Genomic DNA, 26,042 nt, shown 5'->3' on the forward strand with positions numbered 1-26,042 from the left:
TGCAATATCAACTTATTTGTATAGGCATACATCCTTTGAATCTTGTTGGTGTCTTTTAAGCTCCTTAAATGCAATCACTATTAAGTAAAAATTATCATGATTGTAGTTCTTTATTTGAGTTTATTAGTTGACTAGCGCGTAGTAATTATACCCCTGCTTTAAAAAAGGGGGGGTATACTGTTTTACCTCTGTCTGTCAGTCCGTCCGTCAGTCCGTCCATCAGTCCATCCGTCAGTCAGTCCGTCCCATGAAACTTTCGTCACATTTTTCTCAGGAACTACACATCCACCCTTTCTGTAATTTGGTATCAACATTTATATATGTCAGCCATACCGTGTGATGCGTTTTCAGATTCATCACTTGACAACTTCCTGTTTACCGAACACTTGTCTGATTTTACACATGATAGCCAAGTTGAAAGTTTTCGTCACATTTTTCTCAGGAACTACAATATAAGGATTTCTGAAATTTGGTTTCAGGATTTATATAAGTCAGCTATACCGTGTGATGCGTTTTCAGATTCATCACTCGACAACTTCCTGTTTACCGAACACTTGTATGATTTTACACATGATAGCCAAGTTGAAAATTTTCGTCACATTTTTCTCAGGAACTACAATACAAGGATTTCTGAAATTTGGTTTCAGGATTAATATAAGTCAGGTATACCGTGTGATGCGTTTTCAGATTCATCACTCGACAACTTCCTGTTTACCGAACACTTGTATGATTTTACACATGATAACCAAGTTAAAAATTTTCGTCACATTTTTCTCAGGAACTACAATACAAGGATTTCTGAAATTTGGTTTCAGGATTTTTATAAGTCAGCTATACCGTGTGATGCGTTTTCAGATTCATCACTCGACAACTTCCTGTTTACCGAACACTTCCATATTTTTACACTATTAATATTATCCACTTGCGGCGGGGGTATCATCAGTGAGCAGTAGCTCACAGTTTCACTTGTTGCATATGTATGCATTATCATATACCATACCTTTCAGCAATCTTAGTCTTTTTAATTTAGAAATAAATTTAAAAACAAATTATTCTTATTGAATTTTATTTTCTATGTTTAACCTGTTATATGCATGTAGCAACCTTTATATTTCTTAAAAAATACTTTTTTCTGAACTATAATGAAAAGTAAGGTTATAATCAAAATACTTTTTTTTAAGTGAGACATATTTTTTATGAATCATAATAATTCAACAAATGTTAGAAACAAGTTTACATACAAATTTTCTTATGTATCAAAATTCTGTGTTGTGAAAAGATTTTGTTTTTTTTCAGGATTTTTACCAATATGTTTCAAGAAAATCAAAATGCATAATTTTTGCTTGTAGATTTTTATTTGGGATTTTCCCCCGAAATGGGTAAAAAGAAATCAAAATTCATAATTTTTGCCTGTAGATTTTATTTCGGGATTTTTCCCGAAATGGGTAAAAAGAAATCAAAATGCACAATTTTTGCTTGTAGATTTTATTTCGGGATTTTTCCCGAAATGGGTAAAAAGAAATCAAAATGCATAATTTTTGCTTGTAGATTTAATTTTCGGGATTTTTCCCGAAGTGGGTAAATAAAATCTATGCACCAAGTGTGTGTCTGATATTAGTTTTATATTTTTCGGGATTTTTCCCGAAATGTGAAAAGAAATTATTAGTCATGAGATCTAGCATATACATTTCATATTTTCGGGATAAATCCCGAAACATTTGAAGACATCTGTGTTATACATTTTGTACTTAGTTTATTTTTGTCGGGATATTTCCCGAAATGTGTTTCAGGTCTGTTAGTTTTGCCAACATATATATGTCATAAAATTTAATGTTGAAATTGATTTCGGGACATTTCCCAAATAAATAGCTGTCATATACATTTTTACCACAAATATTTTAAAACTATCATATATTTTGGGAAATTTCCCAAACATTTATTGTAAGTTTTATCAATTATGAGAATAAAAACATGGAATATTGTAAAAGTTGTGTATTTCTTAATGAAATCTGTATTCATTTATAGTAAACATTGAAAAAGATTATAAAAAGGAATAAAATGGATTTTACTCTTTTAAAATAGAGTCTGTTACTTATAAATCAATTCTAGCCATAGAATTTATAAATCAATTCCAGCCGTAGAGTTTATAAATCAATTCTAGCCGTAGAATTCATCAATGAATTCAAGCCTTAGAATTTATAAATCAATTCTAGTCGTAGAATTTATAAATCAATTCTAGTCGTAGAATTCATAAATCAATTCTAACCGCAGAACTGTTCTAGTTGAGAGCTGTTCTAGAAGTAGAACTGATCAAAGATTTTGTCAGTTCTAGGTAGAACAGTCTAAAACTGTTCTAGGGTAGAACTGTCAGGATCAGTTCTAGGTAGAAATGTCCAAATCAGTTTTAGGTAGAACTGACCAAATCAGATCTAAGTTAGAACTGTACTAGCTTGAACTGTCTCAAAGGTGTCAGGCTGACAGTTCTACATACTGTCTTAGAACAGTTCTCCTGACAGATTCTGGCAGATTTAATGACATGTTTTTAAACCATATAAAATGCTCAGATAATGTGATTTAAACAGGTTTTTAAATTGTATGTTTAGCATATGTTTGCCCTGAGTGGAAGAGGAAATGTGCTGATGGACAACAATGTGTTGACGAACAAAATACTTGGTGTGATGGGAATGTAGATTGTAAGGATAAGTCAGATGAAGATCCAGGCTTTTGTCGAGGTACTTTAATAATGAACTGCTTACTATTTTTCTTGAACAAGGATTTTATTTCTTAATATCGTTGAGGAGATTTGCTGTTAAATCTATATACTCAGAATATCGTCCAAATTAATTATCATATTCAATATACCATAATACTTTGGTAATCATCAAAATCAACAAAAACCGTGTTTTTGCAAGTTTAAAAAAGCACAGCAATTTAAAAAAAAATAACATTTGACATGGTAATATATTCCGTTTTTAGCTCACCTGGCCCAAATGACCAAGTCAGCTTGTCTTATCACTTGGCGTTCGTTGTCCATCGTCGTCTGTCGTCGTCCGTCGTTTACTTTTACAAAATTCTTCTCCTCTAAAACTACTAGGCCAAATTTATCCAAACTTGACCGCAATTATCATTATGATAACTAGTTTAAAAAATGTGTCCGATGACCCCGCCTGCCAACCAACCTAGCCAACATGGCTAAAAATAGATCAAAGGGGTAAAATGCAGTTTTGGCTTATATCTCTGAAACTAAAGCATTTAAATGACCCTGCCATCTAACCAACATGGCCGACATGGCTAAAAATAGAACTTAGGAGTTTACTGAAGAAGTATATGGGAAAATGAAAAAAAATAAATTAAAATGGTCACAACTTGAAAACTTATTTAGATAATGATAAGGGGTCTAGATATTCAGTAACTATTGTAAGACTACAATAGGATGACCTGTGTTTAATTTAATTACTGTCTAAATTAAACTAAACTTGGCTTCGATCATTATTAGGCTATCTAATACTATTTATTATGACTTTCACCTTATTTTACATGATTCCCAAAACCACAGTAGGTACAAGCTCTTGAGAGCCTTTAGTTATACCAGTAATAATGATGTTGTAACTTGATACAATAATGTGTCCGATGCGTACACATAGGCATAATTGGGAACAAACTCAGTTTCACAATAAGAAAATAAAATTAGAAGAATATCAACTGAATCACATTTACTTATTTGTAGCGGCGAAAAATAGTATATGATTGGTGTAGCAACTCTTTTCATGTCTGAAATTATCATTTTATTATATTTTACATTACATACATATATCTAGATTACAGCTGCAGTGATTACAATCAAAAGTGCTCAAACGGATTACAATGTATCAGTCAAAACAGTGTATGTGACGGCCACGAAGATTGTACAGATAAATCAGACGAAGATCCAGACTTTTGTAGAGGTATATTCGGAACCGGCTGTCTTTTTTTCTCAACATTCTTATTGTTTTGCGAAATAAAATGTGACTTTTAACACATATAACGTTTATACAATATTTCTATACGCAGAAACACACAGCCTGCACGTTAACATTGTTTTCTTGTTTATTTGCACCATTTCATTGGTGCTCTTTTCTTTTGCATGACAGTTCTTAACTGGTGTAAACCTCACACATACATACATATAATACACCAAATATCATTACACTATACACCTTTCTTCGTTCTCCTACACTAATTGCAACATTAAAAAAACCACACTGTTACATATTGGGGGAAATTCCCATTTTATTACACCATTTACAGAACTTTAAATAGTCGGCAACGACTACTGTTCTAAAACGGAAGCAGAAGGTAAACCCTACTTATACGCGTTTCATTGGAAATTTCACACTATTTAAATGCTGTATAGTTCATCAAAAGGCTAATTGTTTTTTTAAATAATACAACAAATGGTTATATGCAGTATATAAAAGATAGATTTATTTTCATCTGCTTTAAAAGATTTCTAGAAATTAAGAAATCTAGATTGGTATTACGTATTGCTATCGGTTTCAGACACCTAGTCTTTTTTTCAAATGTGAGTAGGGTATGATTAAGAAATCAATAAGGGTTAAAATGTTGTTTTTTATGATAAAGCTCCACTTGTAAATCACAGCCAGTTGACCAGCAAAGCTTACGAGAAATGACATGCAATCAAATAAAATGAAGCCCATACACTCGTTCACTAATTACGGTAAACACAAATACGTTTGAGCTACTGATATCTATTAACTCTGCAGTCCTATATACCAATTTTATGAATACACCTCTAGTTATAGCATAAACACTGTTATGACCACCAGTGAAAGTCTTGACTTTTTGCAAATTTTCTTTCTGATATGTTTGATTTAGTTTTTATCTTTGCCAATTTTTTAGGAATTTTTGGTTCTCAATGCTTCCTACTTTTTTTGGCCTTTTTATCTTTTTTTATTCAAGCGTCACTGATGAGTCTTTTGTAGACGAAACGCGCATCTGGCGAAAATACATTTTTTGTAATCCTGGTATCTATGATGAGTTTATTCATACCCGTTAAATCATCATTTTAATTTCATAAATAAATACAAATGTTCATGGTTATCACAAATTCAAAATCAATAGTGAAGATGAAAGGTATTCAAAATTGAACAATTTTCCTCCGTCACTCAAGACATTCTAAAACGCTAGTTGGAATTAATGTGAGCTTGATAAAACTAGAGAATAAATAGCATCGCTCTTATTATTATGTTTTCATGCTGAACATATACAACTAAAAAATAAACACATCTGCTTAAACATATATACAATTTTTTGGCAGCAAGGGAATGTGACAGCGACAAAGTGAAATGTGATGATGGCATACAATGTATTTATAAATCAAATGTATGTAACAAATACACACATTGTAATGACAAATCTGATGAGGATGAAAATATGTGTAAAGGTGAGATATTGTGAGTCAGGTATCTGTTTTTGAGAATTTGGAATTTTGATATGTATCTATATGGTGATTTGTTGTCAAAAAATCATTAAAAGTTTGGCATGTTTATATTTCATTGCGATGTTTTTGTTATTAAACAGTAGGAGTAGAATCAATTTTTAAACTTATTTTCTTTAAACATGAATAGAAAGAGGCTTTGGTGATATATCTGCCAGAATGCAACCCGACGACATAGATATCCTTTTGGGAAAAAAAGTGGTTACATAGTTTAATTTGTCTTCTGGATAACGATGAATGTTATCACTACTTGTTTTGCAATAATGATTCAGACAACAATTCTGAATATGCAAAAGTAAACAATTATAGATTATAACAAGTCCTTTTCTATATCGGCCCCGGTATCATCCCGTGACTCCCATAATAGACGCGATGTATTTAAACTAGGATTGAGACACTTGCATGGTAAATATTGCGACATTTGTTTTTATCATTATTCTATATAGAGGAGTAATATGAGGGTTGGTTGAATTATCAGGCTATTGTAATAAGGTGTTTTAATATGATGAATGTATACGTCAATTACAGCTAGAATTTGTGAACCTTATGAGACAAAGTGTGCTGACAATTATCAATGTTTAAACATAGATAAATTTTGTAATGGATATAAGAACTGTAATGATGAGTCTGATGAAGATGCAGTTGCCTGTAAAGGTATTTTCTTTTACATTTAACTTACTGCTTATGTACAGATATATTTCATCAATCTAATTTTTTGTAAAGCACTTCATGCTCTTGACTTTGGGGTTCAGTTTTTGAAACAAATACGTTTTTAATTATAAAATTTGATTTCCCACGTATATCATCTGAGTAATAAGCAAAAAAATATTTTCCTAAAAACTATTGAATTGGTATTTATAATCAATTATTACACCATAAAGATTTCAGGAAGATCGCCACGCACCACTGTTGAAAACGTTGAACATATGATAATGAAAGGTATATTGCATTAGATAATAAACGTATTTACTTGGTAAGTTAAACATTGTAAGAGTATTCTCAATCACATCCAAACTGGACAGAAGATTGAATTAGAACCAGGGTTGTTGTCTCTTTGGCACATTCCCCATTTCCATTCTCAATTTTATTTAAGTTATCAATGTCGTAAACGTAATTCTAATAAATGTCAAAGACAAATAATTCTGAACATTCGACAAGGCAAACAGATTATTATTCTGAAGGACTGTTCTGGTTATCTGTTTTCTAGAATACCAATGTCCAAGTGGTAGAGTGAAATGTGCAGATGAAATACAATGTGTGCGTATAGACAGTATCTGTGATGGCCGTGAAGATTGTCGTGATGGTAGTGACGAAGATAAAGTAAAATGCAAAGGTAAACATTCATCACAACATAGGAGGAAACAATAAAAGAAGTATATTCAACTAGGAGTTTATCCCCTATCATTCGAAACAATTAGTTGGTCGTCAATACCCCTATTTTCATGGTTGTGTTTCGGTTTGTCAATTTATGTCATATTTGCGCAAACAGTCGTTGGAAATTTTGTTACATACTATATTTTGTATGCAACAATGAAAATCCCTCTACGCGAAGTGCAATATAATTCTTGATAAAAGATAAAAGGCATGTGTTAAAAATTGTTTCTGTAAAAAGTTGCAGGTGGTCGGTTAATATAGGATTCTTTTAACAAGTTAAATATGTAAAAGCATTAATGTTTCAGACAATAAAGAGGTAATGTGTGATCGTATCTGTATTTGACGATTGATCCTTTTACCTTAGGTCCATATTCTAATACTCTCAGAAATATCACACTAAGAAATATGCAGCTTTTTCTTGATCTTATTTCAATATAAGAAAGATCCTTACCGCAAAATATTTTACACATCAACATTGATATGGGTCGTTTTTTGAGGTTGAGAAATACAAGGTTCGTTCGATCGGATTATAAAGGTTAAATTTTCTGCCGGTAATAAGTTACTCAGTGCTTGTTAAAGAACCATTACAAGAAGGTTTTAATTTTCTATAGAAAGACTACACGCAAAAATTCTATCTCATTCAAAATATTCATGTCAAGCGTAGGTTGGTTTGTTTCCCCAATTTTAATAACTGTTTCAATACTTTGCTCGCCATACCTCTTTAATTCTCTGTTAAATGTATTTATCTCCTAAGTATGCATTCCAGTAGTGATTAATGATGATTAATAATGTTTTCCATTAATGAATATAGACCAGTTGAAGTTATGAAAGTATTGTATCAACCGTCGCCTGTCATAGGGAGTGTTATGGGCATGATCATTGTTCACAGGGGATTAATAGATCATGTAAATGATTGCAAACAATGACAAAATGTACGAAGTCCGTTCGCAGACTAAATCTAGCGCTATAACCAACATTCAGAATGTGAGACCATTGCCATTGCAGTTCGCTATAATCAAGTATAAATAATTAAATGAAGTTATTTTCTCAGTTAGTAAACTTACGATACCTTGTTTCTATGTGTCTTCAAATAAAAATCAATATACCACTGAAATATGTAGCTCTATATTCTTAATTACTTACCCTGATCGAATTATTTCTTTCAGCAAGAGAATGTCCCTATGGTTCTAGAAGGTGTAATGATGACTACCAATGTGTTAGTGAAGACCTGTGGTGTGATGGACGCAATGAGTGTTTAACAGGAGAAGACGAAGATCCACATATGTGCTTAGGTAAATATGCATCTCGGTTTTCATAATTATTAGGGACTGTGCTTGTAAAATGTGCTACAAAAACTAAATTACTCAACATTAACTAATTAGTGGGAAAACTAAAACATATAAAACTTATAAAAAAATAAAATAACAAAAATACCGAGCTCCAAGGAAAATTCAAAACGGAAAGTCACTTATCAAATGGCAATAGCAAAAGCGCAAATACATCAAACGAATAGAAAACAAATGTCATATTCCGGATTTGGTACAGGTTTTTCCTTATGTAGAAAATAGTGGATGAAAATTTGTTTTATAGCTAGCTGAACCTCTCTCTTTTATGACAGTCAATTCAAATTCTATTATATTGACAACAATGTACGGAGATCAATCACACATAATTGATAAAAATGTCGAAAATTGGAATAAAGCAGGCAACATTGTGTTTTAAGATATTAAGGTGTATCCCTACAGATAAAGCATTTTTTTTACCATTGAATTTTTCTTAAAATTTGCATACATATACTATGCAATGGCCTCTATACAAATTTGGGTTAATGTCACCAGACTCGTTTCCGTGGTAACGGTCACCAAAGTTGGTACATCACGTGTATGTATAAATTTTTTTGAAGCCTTTGAAAGTATTTTGAAAGGTTTGTTCTTCATTTATTACAAAATTATTATTTAAAATGTAAATAAAACACAAATAATGGCAGTTTTATTCATATTCATTATTTTCTTCTCTAACTTCATCAACACTGCTCTACACAAAACACACAGATTTTGTTAAAAATTTCTATTTTTCTTAAATTTCCCAAAAAATGGTCCAACGAATATTTTTTTTAAATTTGACATAAGATGGTCAAAACAATGAGCTTTAAAAAAAAATATGGGTCACCAGACTATTTTTTGCCCGAAAAAAGTTTTTGTGACCCTTAACGAAACAGTGATCAACAGCAGTTTTTTGTATATCTTTCATGATCGGTGAAAAAAGTGTGACATATGTTGTCATATCCTTTGTTAAACTAATACAGAATAATACAGTTTCACATGGCAATCAAATTAAAGCATTTTTTTGGTTTCCACGAACAACGGTTACCATGGCAACAGGACATGAAGTTGGAAAATTCAATTTTTTGCATTGTTCTGATGTGCAAGAGTTACAACCTAACAGACAATAAGAGATCAAATACCATCATTTCAGAGCAACAACACATGGCTTCTATGTAAATGTAAACAAATATTGCGATACATTGTAATGCAGCTGATATTTGCATTACTGTGGTCTTAAATGAGCAAAATAAATTACTCAGAAGTTAGCGAAAATCACCATATATTTTTATTTTAAATTATCGATTCATACATAACAGTCATACAAGTAAATGGATTAAAAAAATGTCAAGACTTTGTCCTCATTTCCTCATTTAATGATTTAAGTTTGATGAAGCATAAATGATAATACATTATATATTTCAGTTGTCATAGTAACATAACCAAACAAATGATGAAATAATAACTTTTTCAAAGGTTTTTCAACTTTCTTTATTTTGAATGCCTCAATAATCAAGCAAACATATAACTGTTATATTTACAAATATGTAAATAGTGTATTCCTCTGATTCAGTCAATATAAAAAAGAAGATGTGGTATGATTGCCAATGAGACAACTATCCACAAAAGACCAAAATGACACAGACATTAACAACTATAGGTCACCGTACGGCCTTCAACAATGAGCAAAGCCCATACCGCATAGTCAGCTATAAAAGGCCCCGATAAGAAAATGTAAAACAATTCAAACGAGAAAACTAACGGTCTTATTTATGTAAAAAAAGAATGAAGTACTGATTGAAAGTCAAAGTATTATTAGAGTTCACTTTGTTTTCAGTCAAAATTTTGAATCCTTCCATATTGAATAGTACATGTTGCTCCCAGTCAGATATATCATATTACTATTAGTGGCATTACGGAAAGAAAATACCAGTTATTTTACTCGCTTTATTTAAAATGCCACATCTTTACATATTACATCCCTGGAATAGATTTGATCCACTGACAGCTGCTACCTGAGTGATGTTACAAAATTTGAAGGACATCTTGTTTGAAAATCAAAATATTAAACATTGATCTATTTATATATATGTATATATATACGAGTCTAAATTGAAAACTACGTTCAAACCTATGATTGCGTTGTATAAAAACCGCAATTTTTATACGTGTGCATGTAAAACAAATTTCGTTGTAGAAGGATCTAAACATGCTAAATACAACACATACAACATTTTCCAAAAGACCAAAAAAGTGAAGAAGTATATTTAAACAAAACGCATTTGACTAACAGGTCGAACAACTGATGTTCTTTAACCCTGCTGACTGCCACTGGTGATTGCCAAATAAAACTGATCACAAAATATATTATAAAGCATATGAGAAGGAATTTGCTAAATGTCAAAAGCACTAAAGCATTGTCATTTACTTCAATTTCTATTTCATATGTTGTTCCTTCTTTAACATTTGAACTACGTGGGGCCTCTTTCTATTCTTTTTATTTCAATTCTTTTCTTTTAAAATCTTTGTTTTCTGTTATCTGTTTGCCTCTCCAACTTCTTATTCATACTTTCCCAAACTTTCGGCGTAAATTTTCCTGGGGAACGTTCTGATGCTGCATTTAGATGAAAGTTTAATTTATTTATTTGTAAAGAAAAGGTGTAATATATACTAATAAACTAATAAATCTATATAATATTTCAGTGAGTTCAAAATTAATCCAATCATGTATTATAACATCAATTTAAAAAGATTATATTATACCTGACTAACAAAGGCACTCATTAAGCGTTTTATAATATGATATATGGCCAGGTTTTTGAAGTGATTGCAATAATTAGGTCACCTGATGGGTATGCATTTTATATTGGTTCTGCATATGATGTACATCCTTTTTAGTGGTGTACAATGGCAATTTGGAATGCAATAATTGACAATATATATGATATAGGGAGCATTATATTGTCCAATGCAAATTAAAGGTATACATGTATATTTAATAGTTGTGACCTTTACCATTTACCTTAAATCAATACAGTTGAACTGTTCTTTTTGGTATAAATTTACATATACAGCATGTGACCAAGTTTGTGATAAACATTAATTTAGTAATCTACATCACATAGTTAGCTTCATTGTCATAATTGTGGCACATAAGAACTAGTGGTAGTCTTCATAATATACTTTATATTTAAATTATAAAATAAAGTACAAATCAATAGTGTAAAATGTGGATCACTGTGACCGTCTCTGGCCTGGAAGCTGCGTTACTAACTGAGACTATGAGAGTGTATACATAAGTGTGCATGATATGACACCTTAAAGTTGCTGAGATATACATTTGTTGTATATGAAATTGGATGTTTAACGTAATCAAAATCAGTGAAGTGGAATATGTAGGTCAGTGACAACTGTGTACAAGTTTATGTGATCCTACATTTTATAGTTGAGTCTACTAAATATATTGTCCAAAAATAAATGTTTAAGCCTGCAACTCACCATTATCAGATTAAAAAGTCTTAAATAAAACCACAAGTTTTTTTTCTCAAAGGTAACTACATGTAATTATCCTAAAATGTATGTATTTACCTTTGACGGCCATCCTTCATTTTTCTGAAAAACTGCTGCTAATAACCTGCTGTTAAAGGATGACCATGAGACCTACAATTGATGAGAAATATAACAAAAATTAAATATTAAGTAAATTTATATAATATAGGATTTAATAAGTGATATTTTATATAACTTGTTATCAATTTTGGTTGTTCAATATCAAAATAATGAAAATAATGATAAAAAAAATCCATTTCTTTTAATAAAATAACTATAATTCCACTCACATTGAAACTGAGAAAAAAATCATATTCCATATAATAACAAGAGCATTGCTAAGTATGGCATCCTATCACCATAGAAGACTGTTGCTTTCACATGGGTGTTTAGAATCTACAATGTCCACTTTCACCTTGGCATTTGGGAATATCTTTTCTATTAATAAAGTTAAAGCCTAAATTCTTTAAATTTACCTGTATTACTTTCATGGTTTAACCAGTACCAAACATTTGCCATTCTGCAACAAAACTAGCTTCAACCTAATGAAAAAAGTAGTAACAAATATATATAAATAAAAGTGCATGCAGTGTTCAAATACTATAGCATGTATAGCTAAAACATATTACATTTAAAATTAACTGGAAACTCAGGCTGTTAACAATGAAATTTTTAATAATAATGTATAAAGGCTTTCAAAACCTAATAGGTTTCATTAAATTTGTTGAAATTATCCATTAATATAGATTTCATTTAATAAATACAAATGTAACTAATTCTAGTTCGATATTTTTGTTAAAGCAAATTCTGTCATGTTCTATACATGAAAGTCTTCAAGTATATATCACAATGCTTTACCACAAAATGATTTGAAATATTGACCCTAAACTTGAAATTATTACCAAGATCTGTTAATTCATTTTTATGACTGCTTGAGGGCAAATATGAATATAACTATGGTCCTCATTATAGTTTATATCTACTTTGGAAAATTATCAAAAAAATACTTTGAAATTATACAACTAAAGGTTTAATTACCATCCAATAACTCATTAAATTAACCATGTTTAATACTGTTTCTTCTTTTAAATTTATTTACCGGATTCTTATATTTTCTATCCAGTTTCATTCTCCTTTTACTTTAAGTATGGTTGATGAATTCACAGAAAGTACATTCAATCCATTAAGGAAATTGTTGAAATGTGTGGCACATATTCCTGTATGTATCATTCCTGAAAAAATATGTTATAAAATGTCAGTCTGCACATGTATTGGTTAATTTCGATAAACTATAAACTATTTAGACTTGAGTTCATAATTTTATTTGGAATATACAATTGATTTATTCAATTTATATTTATATAATATGATTGTGAATTCATGTTTACCTTTATTGTTATAGATCACAGACTCAATTAATTTCTAATAATGTGGAATGAGGGTGGGCGTCCTTTCTGAATTTTCTTTTTTGCCTTTATGCAATATCCTGCATTTTACACATCATTCTAGGTGTTTTTAAATAACTAAATATGTAAGGTATCAGACCGCTTGGTCTCTGATAACATGCAAAAGATGACTTAATATGAAAATTCTGAATATAAAATAAAGAAAACTAATATTTTGAGTTTGTAAAACATTATTTTTGTAAATGAATCATTGTGACTGTATTTGTTTACTTTTTCAATTCTAATTTCATTGATGGTTAATTGCTACCAAATAAGTAGTTGCAACATAATCCTCCCTTTTTGGATGCAAAACTAAAAAGCCACTTATGTATAGATGTCTTTGTGTTCATTGCAAAAATGATAAATAACTTCCAGGGGCAAAATTCCAGAAAAGTTACTTAGTCCAGCTTCATAAAAAATTTGGGCAGCACTTCCCCTCAAAATAAAGCTTTTTACCCTCAAACCACATAAACCCCAGACCCTAATAGAGGGGAATTGACGAAAGAAAAAGAGAGGTGTGAGGCAGGTTCATTTTCAAATTGAATACATTTCCTGAAAGTGTGAAGTTTAAAAGCAAATTTGTCCTTTTTACATATGAACATTTTTTTTAATATCAGAGAACAGAAGTCGAATGGGGAAATACAAAAAGCACAGCATTAAGATATTTTTGTATCGGAAGTTTGTTTTTGCTATCTATGATGAGCCACGATAATATGACGGAAATACTCCGGAACATCACCAACAAATTGAAGTGAGGGGGAGTGGGGTCTGTAAGCAAAAGCAAAGTGTTTCAAAATAGGATATACCTTCACTATCTGATAAGAGTAAACATATTTTATTTTATATTTTAGTGATGTGTCTGTAATTATAATTACAGAAGTAAACCTAATAGATATAAGAAGATGTGGTATGAGTGCCAATGAGACAACTCTCCATCCAAGTCACAATTTTTAAAAGTAAACCATAAGTACCGTAACGGTCTTCAATACGGAACTTTGGCCAAACACAGAACAACAAACTATACAGGGGCTAAAAATCAAGTGTACAATCATTAAAACGGGAAAACCAACTATTTAATCCCATCTTACAATGACAGTTAGTTAATATTAATAGGAGCAAGAAAAAAGTAAAATTAAAATTGAAAAACTAAGAAAATAGAAAACAAAACATGTCCCTTCTGCATGAGATGTCATTCAAGGGCGAAAATCGGCAGTATAAAGACGATTTTTTTTAGTGACTTATAATAAAAAATAACAGATACAATAACAGTCTGACAATGATTTTTGTTGTGTGTGCCTGCACTCAAAATACCTAAATAGATATAGGAAGATGTGGTGTGAGTGCCAATGAGACAACTCTCCATCCAAATAACAATTTTAAAAAAGTAAACCATTATAGGTCTATGTACGGCCTTCAACACGGAGCCTTGGCTCACACCGAACAACAAGCTACATAGTCTATATACTCATATAGTCCAGTCCGTTAATAATCAAACAAGTGTAATATTCATCTGGTCCGACCATACGTAAATTCTCGGAACATATGAGGTATACGCATATGGTCTTGCTAAAATTGAGAATTGAAATGGGGAATATGTCACAGTGACAAACAACCCGTCCAAAGAGTAGACAACAGCAGATGACCATATACGCGTATGGTCCAAATACTCATATGGTCCGGACACCATATAAGACTTAGTGAGCCCATAGCAAGAATAAAGGGTGAACAGATTCCCCGCTCAAAGAAAGGAAATTGTCAAACGCATTGGCTACTAAAGTGAACATCTATAACAGACATTTATACATAGGTTGAGAAACTCTTCTTACAAAATATAAATGAATGGACACACGAACACTAGAATCGGTAGTTCTTTTTAGTAATATGATGTAGCATTGGGAAGCAATCTTATCCCAACTATATATCCAGTAAGCAAAAATTGACTTAACTCCAATGATCGAGACATAACTTTTCATCTTCTTGAATATTGTTTGCCATAATCTTACTAATATGATATGTGTTGAGCTCTTTTTTAATTGTTATTACAAAATACTTTCCACTAAAGTTTAATGTTGTATGAAAAAGTATTTTCCTGTAATATATATATGTTGACAGACATAAGCTTATCATGCTTATTGTACGATGATTGTCTAACGTCCATTGGCAAATATTGCACATTTTTTGGTATCTTTCGACTCTCCTTTGCAAACATTTTATCTTTCATGGAATTTGAGTGTTTTGAATTTGATAGCCGATAATAAGAAGTCTTTGTTTAATATATATATATATATATAGCGGGACGGCTGCAGTGCAGGCGATTTGGTGTCACGATATCACAGTAGCATGGGTTCGAATCCCGGCGAGGGAAGAACCAAAAATTTGCGAAAGCAAATTTACAGATCTAACATTGTTGGGTTGATGTTTAGACGAGTTGTATATACATTATGTACACAGCCATGTATCACCATCATTGATGGCGATCTGATGGATACATCTGTTGTAGAGTTGTCACTGACTCAGACGTACTTATAAATATAATTATTTTCTGTGACTGTATATTACATTAATTTGTAGGATCCTTTACTATAGATAATTTAGCTGATCTGTAACAATAACATCTTCATGCCTTATATATCATGTACTGCAGTACGCCGCTAGATTAAAACTGACGTGGAAAGGTAACACACGGCCAGCGAAAGCTCTTTTTTTGAGAGCCCAGGTGGTCGTGTGGTCTAGCGGGACGGCTGCAGTGCAGGCGATTTGGTGTCACGATATCACAGTAGCATGGGTTCGAATCCCGGCGAGGGAAGAACCAAAAATTTGCGAAAGCAAATTTACAGATCTAACATTGTTGGGTTGATGTTTAGACGAGTTGTATATACATTATGTACACAGCCATGTATCACCATCATTGATGGCGATCCGATGGATACATCTGTTGTAGAGTTGTCACTGACTCAGACGTACTTATAAATATAATTATTTTCTGTGACTGTATATTACATTACTTTGTAGGATCCTTTACTATAGATAATTTAGCTGATCTGTAACAATAACATCTTCATGCCTTATATATCATGTACTGCAGTACGCCGCTAGATTAAAACTGACGTGGAAAGGTAACACACGGCCAGCGAAAGCTCTTTTTTTGAGAGCCCAGGTGGTCGTGTGGTCTAGCGGGACGGCTGCAGTTCAGGCGATTTGGTGTCACGATATCACAGTAGCATGGGTTCGAATCCCGGCGAGGGAAGAACCAAACATTTGCGAAAGCAAATTTACAGATCTAACATTGTTGGGTTGATGTTTAGACGAGTTGTATATATATATATATATATAAGTACATCAACATTATAATGGGTCCTTCAAAAACATGTATTTTCTGGTGTTAATTTAGTACAACTCGATACAAATTCTACGTATTTTGTTTTTGATAATTGATGAAATCGTCGCATTTTAACATTCGTGAAATTGCTTGGCTGATGGGTGCTTTCTTTGACGTCTGCATTTCTATCAAATATGGCATGCCAAGTTTTAGATAATTATTACGGTTGATGAAATAAATTTAGAACCGTAACAATAACATACATTGGTGACTACTAAAACTTAAAAATTGAACTTTGTCGACTAAAAGATGCACACCCTGCCTTCAGCTTTCAAACAAACAATAAAAAATAGCAAAGGAATACATCGTGTATTTGCATGGGTTGTTTGTCTAATGATGATGATGATGGATGAATGCTTAATGTTCAGCGCGGGACATGAGATACTTTTGAAGACTAGAACATGTTAATGATATATGAATATTAACCCTACTTTGTACCAGACTGACAGCCTGAGCCTGATTTTTGACATGTTTGTACACAAGGTAACAGTGCTCAGAACGACATATCACACCTTCTCAGACCCTATTATGCCAATGAGCTGACTAGCCTATCCTTTCATCCATTAATGTCGAGTGATTAGCGGAATCGCACCAAATACCAATTTAAAAGTCTTTGGTTTGACCCGGCTGGGTCAAATAAAAATGACGTTTTTTTTTAGTGTCTTTTAAGTTTTATCTGTAACGATCATTACTTGCATAACGTTAGAACATTACATGGTGAAATGTATATGTTAAAACCTACATGTAAATACTACGGGGATGCTGCATGCTCTTGGTGCATTTTATATATATCATGTCTTACTTAGACCTTGGATGCTTTACCGGAAGTATCTTCAGGAATCACAAAACTTTCCAATCATTGATTTCATCAATATATCTTTGATTTTTTAACACTGAACACTGCTTTCCCTAGTAAAAAGTCCCAATCCCCTAACCACACAGGGGTATACGACTTTTGTTAAAAAAATCCCTGTCTATCTGACTTAAATTTCACAAATTCTGAGTAACAGGTGCTTGCCTTTGTATATCGTTTCAGTTGAGAAATATGAGACTTTTTATTCACTATAAATTATACTTAATCACTGACATAAAACACTTACTAAAGTCAATTTTCATTATACATATGTGTAGCCTGTTGGTATAGATATGATCGAGTTGTCTCATTGTATCCTTCTTTGACTCATAGTTTTTACTAAAGAAAATAAATTTATGATAGCATAAAACTTCGAAAAATATTATTATCGTACGGTGCGAAGTATCTGTGGGCAGAATTAAAATGTACCTGTGTTAGCAGTAGGATAAAGGGCGTTATAAGTTATAGATAATGCATATTTTACGGGTTTTCTTGTCGTAGAACACATCGAAGGGTGGCAGGATTGATCAAATGAAAGACCGACAGTAGGGAGGTCTTTCTTTGGGTAATCCTTACACCCCGAGATGTGTTCTACGACAAGAAAAACCTTAAAATATGCATTATCTGACTTGTATACCGTAAAAAAATATTATTGTCTGCAAAGATTTGCAGAATTAGCATCCTTTTTCACCGACCAAACTGAAGTGCGATATTCCTTTCTGATGCGTTCAGGTTTTAAATCGCCATACGGCTCATTTAGAATGTGAAATAAAAGTCACTAATTAATCTAGATATAAACGTTAGAAATCATTAACCAAACACAATAAAATATTACTGTAACTGCATGAAGAAAGCCACAAATGAATTGTTACCACCCGATAACGGTGTATGAAAAATACAAGTCACATTGTAAGTAGTTTAATGTACCTACTTAGTTTATGGAAGGGGATGCTATGCTTTTTTTGTTTCTGTTTGTAATGGCATTTTTATCGCGGAAAAGTGATTATTTTTCAACGATTTATAACAAATGAACTATTCCGAATAATTTTCTTTTGAATGGCAATACATTTTTTTTTTAAAACAGAGAATTAAAATTTATTTCTAAACTCCCGCGATTCCATTGTGCGGTACGTGGCTGTTATTCAATAGAATATAAAAATATTTTATCAGTTGATCATTTGATAGAGTAAAAGGTATGTATAGATGTAAAAAGTTAAGAACTGACACAAATGTATCACGAAATCGAGATACATGTACATGTACACGTAACACGAAAATGAATATCAATACATGCAGGTCAAACACAATATGATTTCGTATTCAGTGTGAAACAATAAGATTTTTAAAATCCTACACACGAATGAGTTAAATCTTGCTTGTTTTAAAAGTGCTATGAAAAGTTTTACATTAAAATTCATCTCACATATATGATAAAGGATCGAAAAATAGACAAAACATTACATTATTTGTTTCTAAAGTTAAAATGCGCGTCAATGACGAATTTTTGTTAAACCTGTCAAAAATGGAACTTTAAAAATTCCCCAATTGGCAACAACAAACTACTAGCAATGTAGTATTAAACGAATTAAATGTTGGAGTAAATTTTTATCAAGGAAAATAGTGACCTCACACAGATCATTATTGTATGCCTTGAAGCATATTTCATTGAAACATGGTATCGTCCGGGTTGATTCTCCGAAAGCATGACCTATCGGTCTGAAAGCCTATAACTCCTTATGGGTATATAAAATGTTTGAACTTCGAAAAACAGTAAAATTAGTTAAGACTTGCTTCGGCAATAACTTATGGCCTGTACATTTATGCTGTGGTAAGATTTCTTATTAAAACAAATACTGGTTCGCCATAATTTGTTAAAGGATACCGCACAATAACGAGTCCGTGTTTACAATCAGAACTACTCAGAAAGTGATAACATACAACATACCAATTTCTTTCTGTTATCAGATTACCATTGTATGTAGTCCACCGATCATTCGCCTTGTCTTGTCTAATCCCTTTCCAATTGTTTGTCAACTCAAATCCTAACAGTTTTGTGTGTCTTTTTTAAATCTAAGACAATTTCAGAGGTGATCTTTGTTAAAATCACATAGGGATGAATACCTCTAAAACGTCGCATTTTCCAAGCCTAAATCATTTTTTGTAATTACTACAGCAGCCATATTGGATGTTTCATTCATATAATTAAAATTTAATACACCGTCATATGGATTAAATCTAACAATAGGTTTATTATAGTTCGTTGCTGTGTGTGTTACAATTTAACGTTGCGTCGTTTGTTTTCTCTTATTTTTTAGTGTAAATTGACATTGCGATAAGACGTGTCACGGTACTTGTCTATCCCAAATTCTTGTATTTGGTTTTGATGTTATATTTGTTATTCTCGTGGGATTTTGTCTGATGCTTGGTCCATTTCTGTGTGTGTTGCATTGTGGTGTTGTGTCGTTGTTCTCTTGTATTTATGCGTTTCCCTCAGTTTTAGTTTGTTACCCCGATTTTGTTTTTTGTCCATGGATTTATGAGTTTGAACAGCGGTATACTACTGTTGCCTTTATTTAGCATTTGTAACAACGCATTTAATTTAAAGACAGGTTGAACAAAACTCTAATCATATGATTATACTAAATCGAATGTTTAAGAAATGTTCGTACTAACAACAAGTTGAACAACAGATTCCTGATTAGAAGTCAAATGTTTCGGTATCGAAATGAGTATGATATATTTTCCTACCATTTCCTGGTGATAAATAAAGAAACTACCTAGGAAGTAAAGTCCTTACTCTCTTAGATAAATTTGACTCTACATAAACAGGTTTTTACTTAAGGTCTTCATTAGTCATATAGTTCTCCTGTTTCTTTGAATTGAAACATCCTGGTTTCTATTAAACGTTCCTCATGTATGTTAATAGCTCTGACCGCAAGATCACTTGACAAAAATGGACGAAAAATTTCATTTAGTTGCCTAATTCCATATTACGTCTTAAGATAAAGAAAGTGTGTTTAGAACACTTCGGCCTCATCCCTATGACATTTACTAACCCTCTATGGATCCGTTAGGGGTCAGTAGCAAACCATATAACACATAGTAATGCCATAATCTGTGATATATTTGTAACATGAAATCTGCTTTTCTTTCTAGATTATGAGTGTCCTGCCGGATTTGTAAAATGTAAAGACGGACTGCAGTGTATTCGTGCTTTTTCCATGTGTTCTGGAGATGTTTTTGATTTGGGTTCAGAGTGTAAAGATGGTTCCGATAATGATACAGATCATTGCTCAGGTATAAATTTGTGAATTATTTAAAATGATTCAACTTAGAAATCAAAAGTTATATGGTATAAAACGTTTCAGACTGGTTCTCTTTGAAAAAGATGAAAAGGAGAAAATGTTCTTTCGAAAAAGTATCCTTTGTCAACAAAAGTCTCGATAAAATAAACTGGGACAATTTGCATCTTTAAAATTCCAGAAACAAAAAAACAAACGCAATGTTAGCTGTATATGATGTGACAGTGTGCATGTAAATATTTCACGGAATGAAAAGAAAAAATGAATATTGTCGCTGAATTCAAGCTTTTAGAATATATCCTTTCTATTAAATTTTATCTTACTCATTTTTTTCTAATTTGGAGAAAAAGAAATTATAAGCAGTTTAAGGTATAATAACATTTATGCTATCTTTAATATCCGAGTTCAACTATAGTTTGTACTGACTCATTGTAACTGTATTTTGTCTGGTTTGTTGTGCTGCCCCATTTTGGTGTCAAGACTCCTGGATTTTCAAATCTGGAATAAAAAAATGTTAGCATTTATTTTTAAAAGAGTGATATATAACGCTTTGTTAACTGTGCATTCAAATGAGTCGTTTACTATTTGAAGAATCTCAAACATTAGTTTGTATTGGTAATACACGTTGTAAGAATTGTTTAATTAATTCATACAGTGGATGCAATTTGGTGTTGCATCGCCAGGCCCTCATTTTGTATTTATTCATTTGCTAGACATATTCAAAGGTAGTATACACATAATCGATATTATGGATCGAATTTCATTAATTGAATATATTTGTTTTATTCACACTAAAGTGTATAAAATGATTCTGTTACCTGTCACTTAATGCGAATCTGAAATGCATGACTCTTCTGAACCTGTTTTTATGTCCCAAATTAGTAATTTGTCAAACAGGTATTTATTTCTTGATTTGATATTGTAGCTTACGAATGTCCCGTGTTTTCTGAAAAGTGTCCTAATGGTCATCAGTGTGTACATCAGTCAATGATTTGTTCAGGGGAACAGATGTGTGATGGCGAATCAGAAGATGAACAACAATATTGTAAAAGTAATTCATTAATTAACTTTTTTTATTAAGATACGTATGTTCTATCGTTACAAGTAAAAAGGCAAAATGCAGAGACTTCTTCACATTTCACTGTTGACAGAAACGAGCTATTCCAATTACTAGACATTCACTTATTCTTACTATAGATAATAAAACAGTTTAATAAGAAACCAATATGAAATGAGTACGAATGTATGTATTTCCTGTCTGGAATATAATAACTAATGCATAGCCCAATTGCTATTTTGACTGATGTTCAAATGAAGTGGCAGTCATTTCATAATAAAACAAACCTTATCCTGACTTGCTCCGAAAAGCGCAGTGACTTCCGGAAGTTGGATAGTATAGAAACATGTACTTCTGAGAGCTTCAATTTGATATCAAAACTACAATAATATATAATCGGACCCGAATAATGGTTGTACATGTACATTTAAAACAGAATCAATCTTGCTATATTAATTTTTTCTGCACTTAAATTTCATTGTATCATATATTTTTAACAACTATTTAATTTCTATTAAATCACCATTTCCACCTATGTTTTGTCTTCGGTCTCTTATCTTGAAAACTATTATAGAAAGATAGGCACTTTAGATAGCAAACGTGATCAACAAGACTATTGTCTCATTGGCAGTCATACAACATCTTCGTATTTTTTATATGTCTACAAATAAATCAACAAAGCCAAAATCGTTAGTCCACTCATTATTGAAATTATTGTTTGTTAATGACTAGGTTGATTAATACTGTAAGGTTTTGACTATTGTCTTACAAATTTTAAAAATATATTTAGACTTTTCATATAGCAAAAACGACCAACAGGAAAAAATCCGCATCTACCTATTAGGTAGACTCATAGGATTGATTGTCCCTAATTGACAAGTGTTTAATTCTTTTTTTTTTAATCAGCAATACAAGATCAACATTTAAGATGATCTTGTTTTTCTAGTACATAGACCCAGGCTAGCGACACAGGCTCTTCGAAGCAACTCGAATATAATAACTTTTTAAGATTAACACATTTGTTGTGTTTCTCTCATTGTAAATATCTATTAAAAAGATGACGTTATTGTATTCCACATCTTAATGCCAAACACTTGTTTGTAATTGAAAGTTTTAGTTGCAATTTGTTTGGTATACAAAATAATAGGTACAGACTGATATTAATTATATTATCGATTTATGGTGAAAGATGATGGCATCGAGACTGAAGTTTTGAAAGGGGTAATGATTAAAGCTTCGTGCGAATGTGATGAATACCAAACGGCTTTTGTATAAATGACAGAAGGTCATTAATAGAGACATCATTGAGAGTAGATGATGCATAATGGCGATGACCATGACTGCATCTACGTTGAGGAGTAAAGTTGAAAATAATCTTCACATTCACTGAGTTACAGAAATCACTAGATAAAAAACATATACCACAGTTTCCAGTTGTCGAATCCTGTAGTCTTCTTTTTGTCTACGGAGAGGATTTGCAAAATGAGGATTGTCAGTGATGTGGTATATTTATTCGATGATGCGACCTTGCATAGCAAGGATTGAATGATTAGGCTGATTGAAATGTTGGTAAACCATTAGTTGTTTTGCATTTTTGTTTATTTCTGATCAGTGGCCGCCCGTACGTTTGTTAAAAAAGAGGGACGAAAGATACCAAAGGGACAGTCAAACTCATAAATCTAAAACAAACTGACAATGCCATGGCTAAAAATGAAAAAGACAAACAAACAACAGCACACACGACACAACATAGAAAACTAAAGAATAAACAACACGAACCCCAGCCTTCCTTTCGTTTGCCAAACATATACCCATCCCTAAAGGTAACAAACACTCTTATCCGTAGACGAGATTTGTTGATTTACAATTCAAATCATTGGAGCTCAGTACATTTGCTATTAAATTGAGCACCTGCTATTAAGTTTTGATAGGTATTACAGTATTTGGTTTTACATTTGGAAATGAAACAGTGTTGTTCAGAGTCATTAAAATCGAAAATGTAAGAGGTTTAAGATAACGTAATAAAATAGAGTATGTTAGGTATATTTTGGAAAAGACAAGCGTAATGGTTGGTCATCTACGGCTTGTTTTTTATTATTAGAGTTGCATGAATTATTCTGTTGTAAACATAGCGTCTGAATTACAATTATTTGTTTTCTACACATCGGCTTATCATTTCGCGGCACCTATCTTAGTTTTCAGTGGGATTTCTGAAAATTAAGTTTTCCGTGTTTTGTTTTGTAGACTGTTGTTTGTATTTGGTAATTGTTTCTTTTTTTATTGCTTTTTCAGTTTGTCTTCGACTTATAGGTTTGAATACCCCTTTTTCTCGTTTCGCATCTTCTGGATATGTCTTTTTTTGTTTGCCTGAAACATATATCTAACGATGAAACAGAAAATCATCCTCCTTATCTTATGATAACTGCACATTGACAAATTGAAAATGATTACATTGAATATTCATGTCGTTGTACAATTGCAGCACGCAGCTGTGGTGACATAATGTCGAAATGTGATAATGGATACCAATGTGTGCTCAATTTCAAGACATGTGATGGTGTTGCAGATTGTGCAGATAGTTCAGACGAAAATCCAGACTTATGTGTAGAGAGTAAGTTTATTTGAATCGACTGAATCAATGATTGACATTACATCAATAAAACAAATAAGAGCCGAAAGGTTTAAGTAATGAAAAAGATTTTTGAGGTTCAAAAAAGCCTAGGATAACTTTTTTTTCATTTATCAAACAATTCAAAGATAAGTTCCAATAACATATATTTTTATAATATAGTGTGTGTTGTGTTTGCCCAGCATATATTTAGGTTGTCTTCGATTCAAGCATATTTAGACATTTAGGGAATAGAAATTAATTTATAAACATGTTTCTATGAGATCATTTCTTTGTTTCAAGTAAACTACCACAAACAAAATGAAAATGTACTAACACAAAACATGTGACGAAATCAATGTTTTCTATATTAGTGTGAAAATCAGAAAACCCACTTAACCTTTCAGATCCAAGTAACATTTAGTTATGTATAAGTCACATTGGAAGTACAAGAACAGCATACAAACCTTTATTCTTTCAACTTGTTGGTTGCCACATTTCAAACTTAACATTTAAATCAGCTTTATCGACAAATGGAATACGAATATTGTTTCTAGTGCCGAGCCACTATTAACAAAAATGTTTTTGAAATGATGTATTGGTGTTTCGGTAAAAAATATTGTTAGTACTGAAACCTACTTAACTTACGTGTGTTCTTTGCTGTCATTGGTGCATACCCAAATATAGCTTAACCAGGCATACAACACATGTTGAATTGTAATGGGACATCAGTCAAAGGGTTTGAGATGCATAAGTATATTCTAATTTCTTTACATCTTTTTTAAAGATCGTATTTGTCCAGTTGGAATGGTGAAATGTGAAGATAAGGTTCAGTGTATTTATGAAATACAGTTTTGTAGTAAATATCCTGACTGCAAGGATAAATCGGATGAAAGCCCTGAGATTTGTACAAAAGGTAATAACATATCATTCATTATTTGAAAAAAAATGCTAGTTTTAGTACGCAGTACTAATAATTTTTACAAATTTTAATGGTTATTTTTAGCTGTCTATGTCATGATTTATATTTTGACAAGATGTTAGCAATACACATTATTACGTCCATGTCGGAAGAATTACAGAAATAGATATTGACCAAAGAAACTGTACACATATATCAGATACGCTCATGCTATTGTCTGTCCTCTTGGTTTAGAAATTTTATGTACGTAGAATCAATATACCAACTTCACCTTTATATGGGATATACTTTCCCAACCCATTCCGTATTCAAGAGCTTACAGCTGTTAGTCAGACTTTGTAAAACGTCATTAGTGTCTAAACAAAAAGTTGATGAACCAAGGTAATGTTAAAGAACGTTGAGTCCTTGTTAAACAAACAAAATAATCGATGGATTCAAAAACCTAGTTGATACATATTTTGTATCAAATTCACCAATAATATAATTATGATGGTCTTGAAATATAGATTATAGATACTGACGTTGTTTATCATCTGGAAAACGTGTTATAGTGAACTTTTTATTTATCTTTGTATACATTCTAATATAGTCCAATATAATATACTGTTGTCTTGGCTTTGTATTTAAACATCAAGCCTTTGTGTTATTGTGATGTGGACATTTTTATATAGTTGTGTTTTATTTATACTAAGGTACTCTGTCTACTAAGTGTATATATATATATTTATACTGCA

The 26,042-nt window shown here is 31.8% G+C and overlaps 1 protein-coding gene across 1 annotated transcript in view; it reads left to right on the plus strand.

Moving 5' to 3' along the window:
• The window catches only part of LOC143044367 (uncharacterized), a 90,292-nt gene that overhangs the window by 57,822 nt on the left and 6,428 nt on the right, over nt 1-26,042 (plus strand). Inside the window, exons 10-19 of the mRNA XM_076216322.1 lie at nt 2,604-2,732; nt 3,819-3,944; nt 5,318-5,443; nt 6,026-6,151; nt 6,705-6,830; nt 8,038-8,163; nt 20,576-20,716; nt 21,647-21,772; nt 24,261-24,389; nt 25,174-25,302. Of these exons, the coding sequence (XP_076072437.1) occupies nt 2,604-2,732; nt 3,819-3,944; nt 5,318-5,443; nt 6,026-6,151; nt 6,705-6,830; nt 8,038-8,163; nt 20,576-20,716; nt 21,647-21,772; nt 24,261-24,389; nt 25,174-25,302 (1,284 nt within the window). The remainder of the gene's footprint in view (nt 1-2,603; nt 2,733-3,818; nt 3,945-5,317; nt 5,444-6,025; nt 6,152-6,704; nt 6,831-8,037; nt 8,164-20,575; nt 20,717-21,646; nt 21,773-24,260; nt 24,390-25,173; nt 25,303-26,042) is intronic.

Source organism: Mytilus galloprovincialis, chromosome 9 (genome assembly GCF_965363235.1).
Source record: "Mytilus galloprovincialis chromosome 9, xbMytGall1.hap1.1, whole genome shotgun sequence".
In the NCBI taxonomy this organism is placed as follows: Eukaryota; Metazoa; Mollusca; class Bivalvia; order Mytilida; family Mytilidae; genus Mytilus; species Mytilus galloprovincialis.